The sequence below is a fragment of the Branchiostoma lanceolatum genome, chromosome 6 (assembly GCF_035083965.1).
Source record: "Branchiostoma lanceolatum isolate klBraLanc5 chromosome 6, klBraLanc5.hap2, whole genome shotgun sequence".
NCBI lineage: Eukaryota > Metazoa > Chordata > Leptocardii > Amphioxiformes > Branchiostomatidae > Branchiostoma > Branchiostoma lanceolatum.
In genome coordinates this window covers 17,517,059-17,535,874 of record NC_089727.1, presented here as the reverse complement: position 1 = coordinate 17,535,874, position 18,816 = coordinate 17,517,059, and the positions used below count along the sequence as shown (strand labels likewise).

General features: G+C 39.1%; 1 protein-coding gene across 4 annotated transcripts in view; it reads left to right on the top strand.

Annotated features, from left to right (window-relative positions):
- LOC136436931 (uro-adherence factor A-like) overlaps nucleotides 1–18,816 on the top strand; it is an 81,979-nt gene that overhangs the window by 27,630 nt on the left and 35,533 nt on the right. For all 4 annotated transcript variants that reach the window (XM_066431336.1, XM_066431338.1, XM_066431334.1 and 1 more), the window contains exons 2-3: nucleotides 467–791; nucleotides 16,175–16,291. In XM_066431336.1, the coding sequence (XP_066287433.1) occupies nucleotides 631–791; nucleotides 16,175–16,291 (278 nt within the window). In that variant the 5' untranslated portion in view covers nucleotides 467–630. The remainder of the gene's footprint in view (nucleotides 1–466; nucleotides 792–16,174; nucleotides 16,292–18,816) is intronic.

The window sequence follows — 18,816 nt, the reverse complement described above, 5'->3', positions numbered from 1 at the left end:
TCATTCTAAACCTTATTACTCCACGGTCGTGTGAACGTGATAAATGCGTCCTCTCAAAAGTCCCAGCATAGCCCGGTGGTTTTGATGTAAAGCTGTCCTCTGACATATTGATCGCTTTACTCCATCTCGAAAAAGGAAGACATGAGGTCGGCGGCAACTTGACCTTTCCAACCTCTCCGTGCAGTCGGAGGATGCGTTTTCACGACCAGTATGTGACGAGTAAATTACCGCGCTGAAAAGGGCAGGCGAAACAAAGCATCCCCATTGTGTCACATATGATTATATTCTCTCTTTTTCCTGGACATGCTAATATGATTAGACTCTACTCCTTGGCTTATTGCCAGATGGTGTTGCTCTTGACTGTTCATTTGTTAGACTTGAGCGAGGAATGGTGAGGTGTTTTTAGCATCATGACGTATCGCCGTATTCCCGTGTGATCGTGGACCGTTTTCTGTCGTTCCCGTAGGGGCCACAGGCCGCTGATGGCACTCTGACAGCCGTCCCGGCTCCAGCTTAGAGGGGGATAAAATGGCTGATGACGTCGTGGCGGGCTCGGGGAAAGCGGATGGATGACCAGTCACAGCCTTGTAGATACAGCGCTGACGTGAAGTGAGGTTGGTTCTGGCCGTGATGGATGCCAAATGGGTTTCCGTGGAGACCGGGGAGGCTGGAAGAGGGGAGGACGACATGACGGAGGAGAAGAAGGAGAAGGTTCTGCAGGACACGAATAAGAGGCTCCCCACAGGCTGGCAGGCACAGATCAACAGCCTGGACCGCATCTATTACATCAAGTGAGTTTGACTTGTTACCTGCATGGAAAATGGAGGTTTTGTTTTTGCTGTGTCTGTGTGTCTGTGTGTATGTGTGTGTTGTGTGTGTCATTGTATCAACAGCCTGGACCGCATCTATTACATCAAGTGAGTTTGACTTGTTACCTGCATGGATAATCGAGGTATTGTTTTTGCTGTGTCTCTGTGTATGTGTGTGTTGTGTGTCTTTGTATCAACAGCTTGGACCGAATCTATTACTAACATCAAGTGAGTTACTTTGATTATTACCTCCATAAAAAATGGAGGTATAGTTTTTGCTGTGTCTCTGTGTATGTGTGTGATGTGTGTCTTTGTATCAACAACTTGGGGCAAATCTATTACATCAAGTGAGTTACCGGTGGTACCTCCGTGAAAAATGGTGGTATTGTTTTTGCTGAGTCTGTCTGTCTGTGTGTGTGTGTTTCCAGATATTTGTGGTCTACATAATATATGAACTTCTGGATGGATTGTGATTATAGTTTTTTGCCGTGTTGGCAATCATTTTGCGATACACTGGTTGTTCAAGCATTATAAGTCATATTCATACCACACAATTTATTTAGCACATACACTACTACTTTTTTTTAATCATTCTGTTGACTGCAATTTGCTATGGATGATAAATTTTGTTCATTGTAACATCAATATTTGGATATTTGATACGAGCTAAATTGTTATTGTACATTATTTTTTAGATGAATTTCCTGTAAAACGTTATCATCAATTCAAAATTATAGGTTTTTATTCCATTCCCACATAACATGTAAAATGTGGATGACTTAAGATTTTATTTCGGATCTGACTTTGATAATTTTTCATTTATCAGAGAAGTTACTAGATATACATTGTATTTGGCTTTTTAAAAGCTTTTTTATGGTAAGTGGAAATAACATTATTTGTAGATTGAAATCATAATGATATTCCCAAGAAAGTATACACATCTTTTAAAACTTTTACAGCCTCTCTACACTTAGAAAGTTTATTTGGTTGATACCTCAGAGAAAAATAACAATGCTCCTGACCAAGCATGATATTTTTATGGCGTTTTATTGTGTTTTGGCTCCTGTTCCTGTTACTCCCTACGCATTCGAGAGTGGCTAAATTTGGTCCCTTGTGACAGAAGCCCTGCGCTCTATAACTTAAATTGTGCACTGAGAAATATGCAGGGGTTACATAATTCATAACTAAGGGAGGACAAGCTTGGTTGAGAATTCAGAGAAATTTTTGGAGACACGTAGGAAGGCGTGACAAGAAAGATTAAATGTAATCTTTATTTGTAATCTCATGCCCAAGGGCTACATTGTAATTGTACAGGAACAAAGAGATAGAATTATTGTAAAAAGATTATGGTAAATAATAATTGTCTAGTCTATGGATATATCTGATGAATATTCCAACATTTTTAATAATAATGGGTTTTGTGATTTTGATAAAGATGTAGTTTTTTTTAAAGGTTTTTAGATGGTGACAGCTCGGAGAGGTTGTGGTAACAGCTTCAAAAAGCCTGTTTTTTCAGCCTTGCAATGAGGACTTTTAATGAAGCGTGATATTTAATTTTCCACTGCATCCATTGTACAATACCTGCGCATAATGATTTGTCCCAATATTTTACCATATAGTTTTCCCACAAGACACCCCCACTAAGGGATTAGTAGCTAGACTTTTTGTCTCTGTGACCGGTGACTGACAACGCTTTAAAAACCGTTAACCTCCTTCTGAAATCATGACAACTACGAGAAAGAAGCGCACACAGAAAAACTTATTATGATAAACTGTCGAACTTTCTGTCGAAATTTGTGCAAAACCTTAGCCTCCAGCCTAAAGGCTTGTAGTCTGGTCGAATTTAAATGTGGTGAACCATAAAAAAGCCGTTAGAATAGCTCCTTTCCCATTGTGGAGGACATTTCGACTTGGGCTATTTTTATCTGGGGGCGAAGTTTGGATAAGTCGAGATCATTAACCCCAGGAACCTTACTTAGTGCCACCCGCAGGGGATTACCCTGCTGAAGTTTGGAGTGTAAGTATGGCCTAGAACGTGTTCTAACTGCATTAGTTCTACACGGCAGGTGCCATGTTGATGCCCCCATAAAACACTACGGGCTTCAAGACATGGAAGTGTGCCCAGAGAAAGGCTTTGCTGCCATTAAATGTCCATAAAAAGGAGAAGAGAAAAAGACAAGAGTAGCTGTTTGAAAAAAAGGCTTTGCTGCAATTAAATGTCCACAAAAAGAATGAAAAAAACAAGACTAGCTTTTGAAAATTTACTGCAAGTTTAAATGAAAGTTAACTTAAGTTAACAGTTTGTAATTTTCTGTCCACATATTTTCTTGTTCTGATATTACACTGTTGGATATTGATGTCTTAGAAAAGTTTCATTATCAATAGCACACCTGTAGCAAATATTGCAATTTGATAACTTAGGACTTGTACACAAATGCTGCTTTGTGGATATTTTGCCTTGTGAGTCTCACTCCTTGGCTAAATCCCTCTCTGTTTGCTTAGTCTCTTCATTTGTGTATTAAATCTTTAGCACATTAAAGTAGCCGTTTGGCACCCAATGTCCTATTGCTTACAGAGTTAGGCAGCAGGCATATGGCAGGAAGCAGGTTAAAAGAAGATAATCTTAGGGGTCATGTATGCAGAATCTGAAAGTGTCGAATACCATTACTCAGCAAGTCAGGTGGTCTGTCTGCATAATGAGGGCATGTGACAGAGCCTGGGCTGTTCCAGTTACAGACACCTGTCACCAACTCAGGGATACTGACTCTCGTGATTGGTCGCAGAATTAATGATATTACTAGGCCAAGGCTCGAAATGCCACCTGCACCTGCAGGTTAGTACAGCTGAAACTGTAGCTGTGCAGGTGTATCTGATTTCCACCTGTACCACCTGTACCCATGATCAAACCACACTATGACACTAGGGTGACATGTGGCCACTATGTGGCATCAGATTGCTTAAGTTATAAAAATATATTTTTTTGATGGACTAAAAGGCAAAAACAATGACTGGTGTAGGTAATTATGAATGTTAACATCTACTAACTTTAAGTTGATAATTAAGATCACTGTTAATTCCACAAGGGTTCACAAGTTCGCCACCCTGAAAGAATACGTCCAAACAGATCTCCAACCAAACGTCCCCAGTATAATGTACTCCTGTATCTAAACTCTGTATCCTGGGGACGCTGCACTAAAGATCTCTCAAACCCACTGTTTTTCAAAGTGTCGGATTTATGTAACCCGGCGGATTAATGTTAATGAAGGTAATATCTACCTGTGCATGTACATGCAGGGCTCGAAATAGTGGGTGCATGTGCACTTGTGTGCACCCAAAATTGGAGCTGTGCACCTAATATTTTACTGTAGGTGCACCAGTGCACCTAGATATTTTTGTACTCTATAGGGTAATGGTTCTCTTGTGCACAAGCGTTAGGATACAGAATATTTCTGAAATGTAAGTATCAGAAAAAGCAATATAACCTTTTGTTGTACTTTATTTGATGCATTGCTTGGTTGAAATTTGAAATCTGGATAAAATTACAGATTGAAGTTCCTAGGAGAGACAGTAGCATCATATTTTACTGATAATCAACTTTCTTTTATGTGGTGCACCCAAAACTTTTTCTGTGCACCTAATTTTTTTGGTTGGGTGCACCAGTACACCTATTTCCAAAATCAAGCCCTGACATGTATGCAGCAAAATATGTTTTGAGCTATCCAGGGACTTCCAAATAGCCATCTGTTAGCAATTTGTAGCCCCAAACACCTCCCGCTACAAACATGTAAAAACCTGTGATTTGAACACTTAATAAACACAAACTCAGCATGTTCTTATGAAGTACTTTGATCTTAAGTTCAGCAGACTTATTAAGCTTAATATGTACATGTAGCTAGGTCATTTGTGATAAAATGATTTGCTTTAATGATGATCCCCTTCTCTGCATGGAGGTGAATTACCTTACTGGTAAATGTCTTTTTAGCCGTTTTTGTTGGCCTTTCTATTTTCCCAGCTTATATTTGTGTGTCCTTTTTCAGTCTTACATAGCTTTTCCAGAAGAGAACAATTATTTGTTCAATAAATTAAACAGCATTATAAAGGCTTAAATTGGACTGTTAAGTGAAAAAACAAATTTTCCTTAACCTTCTTGTGTGTTTGGAATGGAAAACATTTATTTCTAACGTATCTTAAGGTTGGCACGAAAATCAGCTTATACATGACTGTGTATCTACTAGAGTATGCCAACATTATGACTGATATGTCCCCATGCATAAAAACTCTTTCACAGTAGCAATAGAACTGTTATGTCAGACAAACATTGACATAAGTTATAGCAAAACTACATGATGTGAAACAAGTCCCTTGTTTTGAGAAATTGTCAAAAAGTAGTCCTCCACAAAACCAGAGCATTGTTATAGTGCATATTGTAACTCACATACAATTTCACCAAATTCTGAAAAATTGTTATTTTATAGGACTGTACAAAGAAACGTAAAACCGTTACTGTAAAAGACACAAAGAAATGTTGCACCCTGCTAGTACTATAATTGTTTGATGGGTATAGTCTGTTATGTGAGCTCCATGGCGTTATAACATTCTAGATTTGGAAACGGAAGTTAGTTTAGAGTTGCACCAAGACTTAAAGAACGATTTAGTGAGACATGATTGATAAACACATGGAATATTGCTGCAGTGAGCTAAGTTGGTACACTTTATTTGACATTTTACACCTTCATTTGACACTAGTTCTGTAATAATCAGTGCTCTATACTCTCGGGGGAAATCAACGCTCGGATGCACGAAGAAGTGAATTATGTCCGTCCATCTACAGGAATTGAAACGGTCTGAGTTTATCCACCCCTGAGCTAATTCTGTAATTTTCACGGCCGTAATCTCGTTTCAAGTGTTGTTGCCTCGAGTCTGTCACAGCTTTCTAGGAAATGGGATAAAGGCTCTTTTGTGCGTCATTGTTTTCTGAATGATTTTTTTTCATAACTTCAGGCCACACCAATTTGATTTCTTGGTTAACAGATTTTTTTCTTTAATTTTAACACAAGAAAAAATCATGAAAGCAGAAGGCTGGGGTGGAAACTTGCACCTGACCCTGTTCACTCCCTGAAATTTTTGTGCACCAAAGTACAAACTTTCCTCTGAGATTCTGTTTTCTTATTGATTTTCCAATCTAGCATTCCCTTACCAAGAAATTAGAATTGTGTGGCCTGAGAAAATGACGTCAAACAAAAAAGTAGTGACAGACTCAATTTGTGCAAGTTATTTGCACTCCCCACTTGTAAAGCTTTAAAAAATTCCACAAAATAATCAAACATTTGTATAACAATAGATGCATAACAATTAATTTGTTTAAGCAAAAGTCCAGATTTGCCATCAAAAGGATAAGAGGCACATGATAATAGCTTAAAACGTTTCCTTGCCATGATATAATTTTGGGTTGACAATTTTCTGAATGTTTAGTATGACATACATGTAAGGCAAGTACCGTCATAGCTGGTTCTGGTGATGATTCCTTTTTTATAGAAAAAATGTATTTCTGGGAAACAGCACTGTGGTTTTTATCTTCGTACCTCAGAGTCGCAACCTTCTGTGAAGTACAAAACGCTAATGTACCTTTCCCGCGCCCATTTGTCGTCTATGCGAGCACCTTCTGACAGTCATATTGCGATCGCTGGGATGGATTTTACTTCCCTATCATACACACCAGGCCGGGGAGGGATTACAGAAACGCTCCGTTGAAAGCCAAGTCACGTACAAGCGTCTACTTTTAGCCACACGCTGGGCCAAAGGAGATGCCACTTAGGGTAACAATGAATAAAGTTCTGACTAATGGTCGCGTGTGGTGGCCTGCTTTGAATATATCGGTAGGGATGCGCCCATGTGCACATAACGTGCCTTATTGGACCGGACTGCCACTTGCAGACCGGGAGCGTAACCTCTGACCCCTGGGTGTCACGGTTCTCCTATTCCTTCACTTTGTCAATTACCCCGCGCAAGTGATATATGAATATCTGTATACAAAGTTGGCATGCGGCTTGTAACGATATAACACTTGATCGTGGTACAGATCTCCCAATGTCGGCTGTAATATAGGTTCACTCAAGTCGATATGAGTGACTGCGTGAATGAATGATAAAAATATTCAATATCTGTTTTTTTTGTTAATCGTGATGTGTCCTGGTAGATATTTGTGCAGCAGGACCTTTTTCTAGTTTTTAGTTTGAATTCAATTGAAATTGTTTTGAATCAATCTTGAAACCACCTAAAGGTGTAACACACCTGTTTTGTACAGCAAGTATACAAGACCAGAATATAAGGTTTGATCCACTCACACCAGGATGGACCCCTACTCCTTTTAACAAGTGTGATGGGTTCTGCATCATACTTTTACATCCTACCGTTAAGGCCACACTGATTTAATTTCTTGGTTAACGGATTTTTTGTTTAAATTTTAGCAAAAACAAATTATGAAAACAGAAGGCTGGGGTGAAAACTTGCACCTGACCCTGTTCACTCACTGAAATTGTGTGCATCAAAGTACAAACTTTCCTCTGAGATTCTGTTTTCATGTTGATTTTCCAATCTAGCATTTTTTTTAAAATTCCGTTAACCAAGAAATTAAAATGGTGTGGCCTAAGCAGCCAAACAGTGGCAGCTAAGGAAAAATACCACCAAGATCACTGTAATTCTTGTTTCTTTCACTGTAACTTAAACTTTATGTTCACTGTTTTCATGGTCACCTCTGAACCGTGAACTTATCATCACAGTGAAAAAAATCTGTTGTTATTATTTATGCTTTCTTCACACTTCAGTTCTGTAAATCACTTGCTGACACCAAGAAGTTAAAGTTCAGTAAATTTTGCCACAATGAAGATGTAGTGAATTACAGTTTGCCACCATAATGACAATGATTATACAGCAGTTATTGGTAATCTACCTACCACACTTTCTTAACTGAATAGACTAATTTTATAATTGTGGTGCCACCCACAAATCCACCCACAGAATTTCCTCTGTTATTTGCTCCATGCCAGAGTAATTTGTAATGACTTTATTCTACCCCACCACTCTCATAAATTTGATTAGTCCTAAACACGCAGCCACAGAAATACAATTAGTCGTAGCTGTTGTTTCACATTAACGAAGCCTCCGTAATTTGAAATCTTGTCTTCCGGAATGTTTTTCACATTGATTTGTTTATGTAGTTAATCCCAACTACGTATTATCTTGTCAAAGTTCCCACACATCCAAAGGATTAAAATTCTGATCTGGTCCAAATTAGTTTTAACTGTTTTTATGTTTATGAGTTGTTTTGATGTCAGTTAGTGAAAGGTAATTTGAATTCATCAGCTAACATAAATCAGGTTGATATTACATTGCACATGTTGGCAACTTGGAATGTGATGGTCTGAATTATGCATACATTTACAATGGACGAAGACTAGATGCAAGTTGCATAAACCCCTAAATATCAAGAAAATCTCGCATAATGTTATGGAAGATGTAAGGCTACCAAATATATGAAGAAAATGCATGTATTTGTAGTACTGGTCTTATTGGCCGTATGGTTTATTGGGTTGAAAACTATCATAGAATCCCCCCCCCCCAACAACAAAATGTTCCTGTCCTGGGTGCTGAATTTATTGTTGTACTTTGCAGTTGTCTTCCAACAGCACTTTTGATTCTTTTAGCATTAGTAACACACTTGTGTCCCCAGGTTCTCATCCTTTACTTGGTGCTAGATTGGCTGCTGCATATTGTAGCTGTTTTCCAACTGTGCTCGTGTTGCTTCTAGCCCCAGTCAAACACATCTGTCCCCAGTTAATTGCCCTCTCCTTGGTTTTGAATTTGCTGTTGTATATTGTAGCTATTTCCCAACAGCACCATTGGTGCTACTAGCTTTAATCACATGCTACTGTCTCAAGCTAATTGCTATCTCCTCGATTTTGAATTTGCTGCTGTATATTGTAGCTGTCTTCCAACTGCACTATATGTGATTCTAGCTTCAGTCACAAACCTGTTTTCCAAAAGCGCTATTGGTGCTTCAAAATTCAGTCACAAACCTGTGTCCCCAGTTACATTGCTGTATATTGTAACTCTTATTCAAGTGAGCTAAATGGTACTCATGGGTTAAGCCAAACACTCCTGCCCCTATTGACTAACCCTGTCTGATTTTATCTTGTTTATTCACTGTGGTAAAGGCCTATTGATTGCTGGCAGGATATTGGGAAACTGGCTTGATCAACCATGCAGATGTTGACATTTCCAACCAAGCTAGCTGTTTCCAACAGAGCTAAATAGTACTTATAGCTGAAGACAGTTTAACACATCTGTCCCGTTACTTGCCCTGTCCTTAGTGCCAATAAGGATGCTGTAAATTGTAGCTGCTTTCCAACTGAGCTAAATGGAACACCTAGGATTAGTGGAAGACTTCTTTCCCAAACTACTTGTCATGTCCTTAGTGCTGAATTTGCAACTGTATATTGTAACTCATTTTCAAGAGAGCTAAATGATACTTATGGCTTAAACCAAACACTTGTGTCCCCTGTGATGTACCCTGACTGATTTTATCTTGTTTATTTACTGTGGTGAGGGCCTGTTCATTGCTGCAGGATATTTGATAGCTCTGCGGGGAACAGCTTAATCAACCATACAGATGGTGACATTTCCAACTGAGCTAGTGTCTTCAGTTACCTGCCCTGCCCTTGGTGCTAAATCAGTTGTTGTATATTTTAGTTGTTTTCCAACAGAGCTACTTCTAGTTTTAACAAACACTTCTGTCCCCAGTTACTTGCGCTCTCCTTTGTGCTAAATTGGCTGTTGTATATTGCAGCTGTTTTCCAACTGAGCTAAATGGTACTTTCGACGTTAAGTCTGTTTCCAACTACTTCTCCTGTTCTTGGTGATAAATTTGCTGCTGTATATTGTAGCCGTGGTTTTCCAACAGAACTAAATGGTTTTTCTTGCTTAAGTCAAACACCTTTGTCCCCTTTGACGTACCCTGACTGATTTTATGTTGTTTATTTACTGTGATGAGGGCCTGTTGATTGCTGACAGGATGTTTGATAGCTCTGGGGAGAGCCAGCTTGATCAACCATACAGATGGTGACATTTCCAACTGAGCTAGTGTCTTCAGTTACCTGCCCTGTCCTTGGTGCTAAATCAGTTGTTTTATATTTCAGTTGTTTTCCAACAGAGCTACTTCTAGTTTTAACGAACACTTCTGTTCCCAGTTACTTGCCCTGTTCTTTGTGCTAAATTTGCTGTTGGACATTGCAGCTGTTTTCCAACTGAGGTAAATGTTACTTTTGAGGTTAGATCAACAGCTTCTGTTTTAAGCTACTTGCCTTGTCCTTGGTGCTAAATTTGCTGCTGTATATCATAGTTTATGGTTTCCCAACAGAACTAAATGGTGCTTAAGTCAAACACCTCTGTCCCCTCTGACTTACCCTGACTGATTTTATCTTGTTTATTTACTGTGGTGAGGGCCTGTTGATTGCTGACAGGATGTTTGATAGCTCTGGGGAGAACCGGCGCAGATGGTGACATATCTATCTGAGCTACTGTCCTGTTACTTGCCCTGTCCCTGGTGCTAAATCATTTGTTGTGTATTGCAGCTGTTTTCCAGCAATGTCTTGTTGCTTCTAGCCTCAGTCACACACTTTCATCCCCCCTGTCCATGGTGTTGGGATGGCTGTTGTATATTGTTTTCTGAAAGAACTAAATGGTATCTCTGCTTAAGTCAAACACCTCTGTCCCCTGTGACTTACCCTGACTGATTTTATCTTGTTTATTTACTATGGCGAGGACCTGTTGATTGCTGGCAGGATGTTTGATAGCTCTGGGGAGAACCGGGTTGATCAACCATACAGATGGTGACATTTCCAACTGAGCTAGTATCCCCAGTTACTAACTCCATCCTTGGTACTAAATCAGTTGTATATTGTAGCTGTTTTTCAACAGAGCTAAATAGTAATTTTAGTTTATGACTAACATTTCTGTTCCCAGTTACTTGACCTGCCCTTGGTGCTAAATCAGTTGTAGCTGTTTTCCAACAATGTCATGTTGCTTCTTAGCCTCAGTCACACACTTGTGTCCCCAGTCACTGTCCTTAGTGCTGAATGAATTGCTTCACATTGTAGCTGTTGTTTTCCAACAGAACTAATTGGTGTTTCTTGCTCATGTCAAACACTTGTCTCCCTATTGACGTACCCTGACTGATTTTATCTTGTTTATTTACTGTGGTGATTGCTCACAGGATGGTTGATATCTCTAGAGGAAACTGGCTTGATCAACCATACAAAATGGTGACATGACTTTAATTACTCAGAAAAACTGACCCTTCCTATTCGCATTGCAGCACAATGCATTCAAAACTGGACTGTAACACTATGGAAACCCTTATGCCTTATTGGTCAGTCTTGACCACTGGTTCTAGCCTGTTAACTGGACATTCCCGATGAACCCAGCTGCAGCCAGTGTGCTAATGATTTTTGATTTCTCTTGATTAGCTCGTTTCTTGCAACCCACGGACCAGAAAGGAGGTTGCGGCCCCTTAGTGTAGCCCTGAAATTACTATCTATTGATCAGTTTCGGCTCATTTTTCCCAGTGCTCCATCTTGGGGTACGTTCATTGAACCTTCCCGACGGTACCTAATCTTTTCTTTCCTGTTTTCTTTTCGTTTAAAAAAAATGAGCATCCAAGAAGGAGTGCTGTGTAGAATAGATGAGTTTATGAAGGCATTTGGAAAATAACCAAATTTTTTATTTTTCTCAGTGCTCTATCTTGGTGTACGTTCATTGAACCTTCCCGACGGAACGTAACCTTTTCTTCCCTTTTTTTTGGTTAAAAAAATGAGCATCCAAGAAGGAGTGCCGTATAGAATAGATGAGTTGTTGAAAGCATTTGGAAAATGATAGTTATCATCCCAAGTGTGTAATAAGGAGAAATGTACCATGAATAACTAATATGATTCTTTTGATCTCTAGGGTCTATTTTGTTGCGTGTGCAGCTAGATATTGGTCTGTGTGATAAGAAATTTCTTGAATTTTTGTGTGTGTTTGTAGATAGAACATATAAGATTATTTCAAGACAATCCCAAAAGTAAACTTGTAGATAAAATGTATCTATTTGATGATATACAAAAATGTGTCAAGCATTGGAACTTGTTGCAGAGCATATCATGTCAATAATCCAGAGACCTGACCTAAAAAGATTGCCCCACCCTAAATTTCACAGTTGATTGACAGGAGAGACATTGGGTAGCATTCTGACACCTGCTGCACAGAGCACCATTAAGCTGCTGCCCCTCAATCTGACCTGTGATTGGTCACTCAGATTTACTTATTTCAGCAGCCAATAAAAACAAAGGTGTGCATATCCTGAGCTGTGATTGGTCAGATTTAATTAGTTCAGCAGCCAACAAGATATAAAATAATTTCTGCCTGCATTTCAGATGGGAACATGTCCTTGCCATACAACTGAAAGAAATCTTATTATGATCATGTTGATATTAGATGCCAATACACGGAGCTATTTTGATTTGTTAAGTGGATTCCATGTAGCTTCCATGTGCCGAATCATCCATGCAGTCATTGCTTGCTGAAATTTGTTGTCTAAGGATTTCATGATATGCGTCAGAAAGAATTCATTAAGAATTCATTATTCAAATAAAAGCTTTGACTTGACTTGACTTATTTGTACATTGGGTAATAAGCCAAGATTAATTATGAAATTCAGAGAAATCAACCAAATGGTGAGAGAGCCATCCATGGCTATAGGACATACCGTAAAATCATCTATATTCACGGTGGCATGATTTTGCAGTAGGAGAAGAATTATGTTTTTTACTGTGTTTTAAGTATATGTGGTGACACAATGAAATGCATATTAGAGGTGTCATGACTTTCTGAGGGAGACGAGTCACAGCAAAAAAACATGAAAATAAAACCACTGCAAATATTCAAATATTTACAGTATGAAAGTTACCCCAAGTTATTGATTGCCTGTGACACTGATAGCTGTAATTATCCTCCTTGTGTCGCGAATCCTTTACAAAGTTTTATTCAACAGCACACAGGACTTACCATGCTTCCTTTCATTTGTGGATGTTATGGAAGATGGAAAGCTACCAAATATATGAATAAATTGCATGTATTTGTAGTACTGGTCTTATTGGCCTTATGGTGTATTTGGTTGAAAACTATCATAGCCCCCCCCCCCCTTACAACCGTTGTCAAAATGTTGCTGTCCTGGGTGCTGAATTTATTGTTGTACATTGTAGTTTGTCTTCCAATAGAAAATTGTTGAATAGGAATTCACCAAAAAAATTTTTTTTCTTCAAAATAGGAAAAACAGGACAGGCTATTCCGAGAAACAAAAAAAAAATTGGTGTGGCCCAAAGTTTAATTCAACAGCGCACAGGGCTTACCCTGTTTCCCTTCATTTTTTTTATTAAGCTCTTTACTACATGCCTATCCATGCGCGAAACCCAAAAATAGAAGGCGAAAAAGTGCACGGCAGTATCTATGTGACCTGTCCTTGCTCTGGAACTGAATTATCATTGAGCACTCCAAAGAGCGATATTGAATTTTGTCAGGACAAAAGGACAAAACTCTTCCTCATAAACACAGTAGACATAGATATTGTTTTATGTATCAAGATTAAAGCAATTGTGATATGAAATCTATTGTTTATAATGCACGTTGTATGATTTTATGAGACTGTTATTTAAGAAAATATAATTGCCATATTGACATATTTCACAAATATTATACAGGAAATATGCTAGCCAAAGATATGATAATCTGATCATAATTATCTAAAGCTGTGTAAAATATGGCACTGCTATGCATATTCTATTTTCAACATTCACCAAGATATATGTGTAGCACTATGACATCCAACTTTGAGTGCTCTTGAAATTCTCGTTACTTTACAAATATTTGGCCAGGCAAGATAGTACTGCTAGAAAAGATGTAGTTTTTAGACCACATTGTTTAGTTGATATTCTATTGTACTGTCTCCAGCTTTTGTTATACTTGCAATTTCTCTTGAAATTCTAGTCACTTTACAAATATTTGGCCAGGCAAGATAGTACTGCTAGAAAAGATGTAGATTTTTAGACCACATTGTTTAGTTGATATTCTATTGTACTGTCTTGAGCTTTTGTTATGCTTGCAATTCCGAAACACTATATCCCTCACTAAGATGTGAAAAAACGAAACACCTTGAGGTGGCCCCCCTTTCTTCAGAGGACTAATGGCAGGTGGAGTTTGGGGCGAAATGGGAACAGAAACAGGTCGCCCGGCACTCACCAAACTGATCATGCTAATGCACAAGTGTTGTATGACATGGTTTACTCATCAGTAGGGCTGTAATGTCGGCAGCTGACATTGAACCTGCCATGTAGGTCACACAGCTGTTGATGGGTACATATAGAACCTGTTATGCAATGCGCATCAGTCTCCGTACATTGAACCTGCCATGTAGCATGTAGGTGTCTCCACATACAGAACTTGTTATGCAACACACATCAGTCTCTATACATTGAACCTGCCATGTACATGTAGCATTTAGGTATCTCCATACATAGAGCCTGTTATGCACTGCACATCAGTCTCTATACATTGAACCTGCCATGTAGCATGTAGGTGTCTCCATACATAGAACCTGTTATGAAACGCACATCAGTCTCCATACATTGACCCTGCCATCTAGTGAGGTATCTCCATACAGAACCTGTTATGCAACGCACATCAGTCTCCGTACATTGAACCTGCCATGTAGTATGTAGGTATCTCCATACATAAAACCTTTCAGTTTTATGTAGTGTACAGGTATCTCCATATACATGTATATGCATGTAGAAGTTTAGAACCTGTTATATGTGGCATACTGTCAGTGCCATATGCATGGTGTTCCAATATATTGAATCTACCATGCATGTAGTATATACAGGTTTATATCTCCATATATTGACCCTGCCATATAACTCATGTACAGGTGTCTCCACATATTGAACCTGCATTGTAATGTACAGTTGTCTCCACATACATGTATTGAACCTGTTATGTAATGTACAGGTGTCTCCATATATAAAGTGTTATGTAGTGCACAGGTGTCTCCATACATTAAACCTGCCATGTAGTGCACAGGTGTCTCCATACATTACACCTGCCATGTAGTGCACAGGTGTCTCCATACATTAAACCTGCCATGTAGTGCACAGGTGTCTCCATACATTAAACCTGCCATGTAGTGCACAGGTGTCTCCATACATTACACTTGCCATGTAGTGCACCGGTGTCTCTATACATTGAACCTGCCATGTAGTGTACAGGTGTCTCCATACATTAAGCCTGCCATGTAGTGCACAGGTGTCTCCATATATTGGAACTGCCATTTGATAAAATAACACCCAAGTATCTCCACTAATAAGTTTTGCTAAATGGTGTTTTAGAATAGTTATTTGTAGTTCCGCAATCACCTTCGCCTTGAGAGTTCAAATTAGATGTCTGAACTCTGACATTCATTCAACTGGCACTAGTTAGGGGGCTTATACATACCTTTGAAGAGAACCTTATAACCCATTATATTGATCCTGAATGTGGGCTTAACACATACATAGAGCATAACACTCTTTTCGAAAAGTTAGTAGATATGATTGCCTCCGTTGTAAGACTGGATGAAACTTTTGATTGCAGTGGTTTCATAGTGATGTTGGCACACAGACAGGGTTACCCTACCCTGGGGGACTTAAATAGTGTCTAACTCTTGTCAATTCAATGAATGACTCAATTAGTGTACATGTACATGTATGTAGATCTGTTGATGCTGACAGTTGTGTTTCGTTACCTCTGTGAAAATGGAGGTATCGTTATCGGTATGTCTGTTTGTTTGTGTTGATGTGTGTCCGTAGTTGGCCTGGGTTCAGATTTGTTCCCGCAGGCTCAATTGCCCAGGGGTCAAGTTTGTTCATGCAGACTAAGTTGCCTCATTTCAAATTTGATCTGCAGGCATGCAGGAAATGAGTGTTGCCCTTGCCAAACTGTTGTCTAATGTAGCATTAATGCCAGAAATACATATGTAGCACTAATGCTTGGTTAGTGCACACTGCCATGGTAATTTCATGGTAATATGGCTGTCCAAATACCAGTCCTAGCAGCAGAGGGAATCCAGCATTAATGCCCAATGTGCTCCGCTAAGGAGCACGTAGTGCGGCATTAATGCTACATTAGACAACAGTTTGGCAAGGGTGATGAAGTCAGGAACCCAAGGATGGCATGTGAAAGTGTAGCAAATTTTTAAAAACCACAGATATTTTATTTTTTTGTTTTGTTTTGTTTTGCAGTACAAAGTCCCACACATCCAACTGGCTCCCTCCCGCCCAGAGCTGGGCCTGCTGCCATGGGCTGCCGTATGGCTGGGAACTGGCAGTGGACAAGCATCGGCAGACCTATTACATCAAGTAAGCAGGTCCAGCATATCTACAGGTTTGCGATAGCAAAACCTGTATTGAATCAATTAAACACTGGTCAGTTCAAATTGGGAAATCCAGAAGCAATTTGGAATCTTCAGCAATATCAGATTTGTGCCTATAAGTGTGGTATAAGCTGAAAGCTCTCTTCATCATGAATGTAGTCATGTAAAAATTATTAGTCAGCGATGTTCACAACTTTAGATATGATTGATTGAAAATGCATGTGAACGATGTACTCCTAGGTCAGTACATATCCAGCAGTATTGAGTTCACCTGGGTTTTTACAAACAATTGTGGGCTAATTGTTCCAGTCACAGTGGGCAATGACACCTCTAATCACTGAGCCCATTGAACTCAAGCCCGCCCATTGTACTGGAAATCTGGTGATTATGCAAGTGTATTCAACTGAATGGAAGGACTAATTTTCTACTCATTTGCATGGCATTCAATAGGGTGGATCATTGTCTGTCCACTATCAGGCCAGTATGGGCCAAGTCTAACCAGGTCTGGGGTGGTATTGTGTCGCCAGGTCCAACTAATGATAGTATGGGTTGGGCAACTTTCTAAAAGAAATATCTTCATAGCTTTCCATGTTAGGACCAAATTAAAGGCACCATATAGTGTGTGGGGCATCATGCTCTTTCAAATGATATATGAAACTTAACTGTAAACTCAGTAGAAAAAAAGTTGGAAAATTCGAATTCCAAGATGGCCGCCTTGATATCTGGAAACTGAACCTCCGGATTTGAACTGACTAGTGTTATTAGATTTTGTATGGGCGCCGCCATTTTGTTTATGCATGGGCGCCGCCATTTTGTATCCCATTGTTCTATGGGTGCTGCCATTTTGTATTCCATAATACTGTTGGTGCCGACGTTTTGTATCACATAATGAGAGTTGAATTATTTGTTTGTTGTTTTATGTTGAGATGGTGGTTTTGAATGAGATTTTGATGTGTTGATTTGGACATGTTATGAGCGTGTTGTTTGGTCTTGTTTATGTAGAAACAGTGATCATGATGATAATAGTTTCCAAGCAGAGGTTCGGCTTCGGCTGGTTTTTGAGGTGTTTCGTGTGATGCCAGCTTTACCATCCTACAACTACATGTAACGTTATATATTAGTAAGGGTATTGTACTCTCCAAGCAGAGGTTAGACTCCGGCTGGTTTTAGACATGTTTCGTGTTATGCCAGCTTTACCATCCTACAACTACGTGTAACGTTATATATTAGTAGGGGTATTGTACTCTCCAAGCAGAGGTTTTAGACATGGTTTAAGGTGTTTTTGTCGGGCTTTCTACTTTGTCCCGTTTTCTGCATGTCTGCCTGCCAAACCTACAAAGTAGAAAGCCTGACAAAAATGCCTAAAAACACGTCAAAAACCAGCCAGGGCCAAACCTCTATCTAAAGAGTTCAATACCCCCACTAGCGTTACATGATGTAGTTGTAAAATGGTAAAGCTGGCGCCACACTGTCTAGCACCTTTGGCAGACTTTGTAGATCGCCAGAAGGTCGCTGAAATTCAAAATCGCCAGAGAATTGAGTGTATTTTTTTGCAAGGCTCATGTTTGGTGTGGGTAAGGCCACACCAATTTATTTTCTCGGTTAACGGAATAAAAAAAATATTGGAAAAAATGCTACATTGGAAAAACAACATGAAAACAGAATCTCAGAGGAATGTTTTTACTTTGGTGCACACAGTATCAGGGAGTGAACAGGGTCAGGTGCAAGTTTTCACCCCAGCCTTCTGTTTTCATGATTTTTTTTTGCTAAAATTAAAAAACCCATGATTTTTATCAGATTTGTACCATAACATCACATGTGACCTTGGACAGAGAAGGTTTAACCAAATGAATGATGATAAGCGATCATGATGAGTAGTTGGGAAATAAAGTCCAAGGGCAGAGTGACACTCAACAGAACAGATTCATATTCAGCCCAACATTTTTGATTACATTTCCAAGTCAAATGAGAGAGTGATTAATCAATCCCAAACATCAACAAAGCTTTTTGTAAAAGGATGGGATAATCAATGTTTCTAGTCTCACAGGTACTTTTCCAATGATCAATCCTTGCATTGAATTTTAATTGGTTTACATAATGCACGCTGATCGAAAGCATATCTCTTACAGTACAATTGGATAATTGTGTTTCTATCAAAGGTTTTACTCAGTTAAGAATCGGTACTATTTCTGAATGCCCATTAATGCAAACCATAAATCACTGAGACATCGTTAGATTTTTATAGATATCATTCCCCAATTATCAAAGTTGGATATGCAAGATTTTAGTAGGAGCACTTATTTTCAAATGCAATGTAATGATGGTGATCTTCTTTTCTTATTATTTTGTTTTGTTGTGACCTGTACTTAGCCAAGTGTGGCAGAAATGTGCAATAAAGGTCTTCATTCATTCATTAAATGACATAAGGTGATAAAGCTAAGTTGAATAACAAAAAAAGTTTGGAAGCTCGCGTTTGGTCCTCACATCTCTCTCTGTAGTAATAAAGTAAGG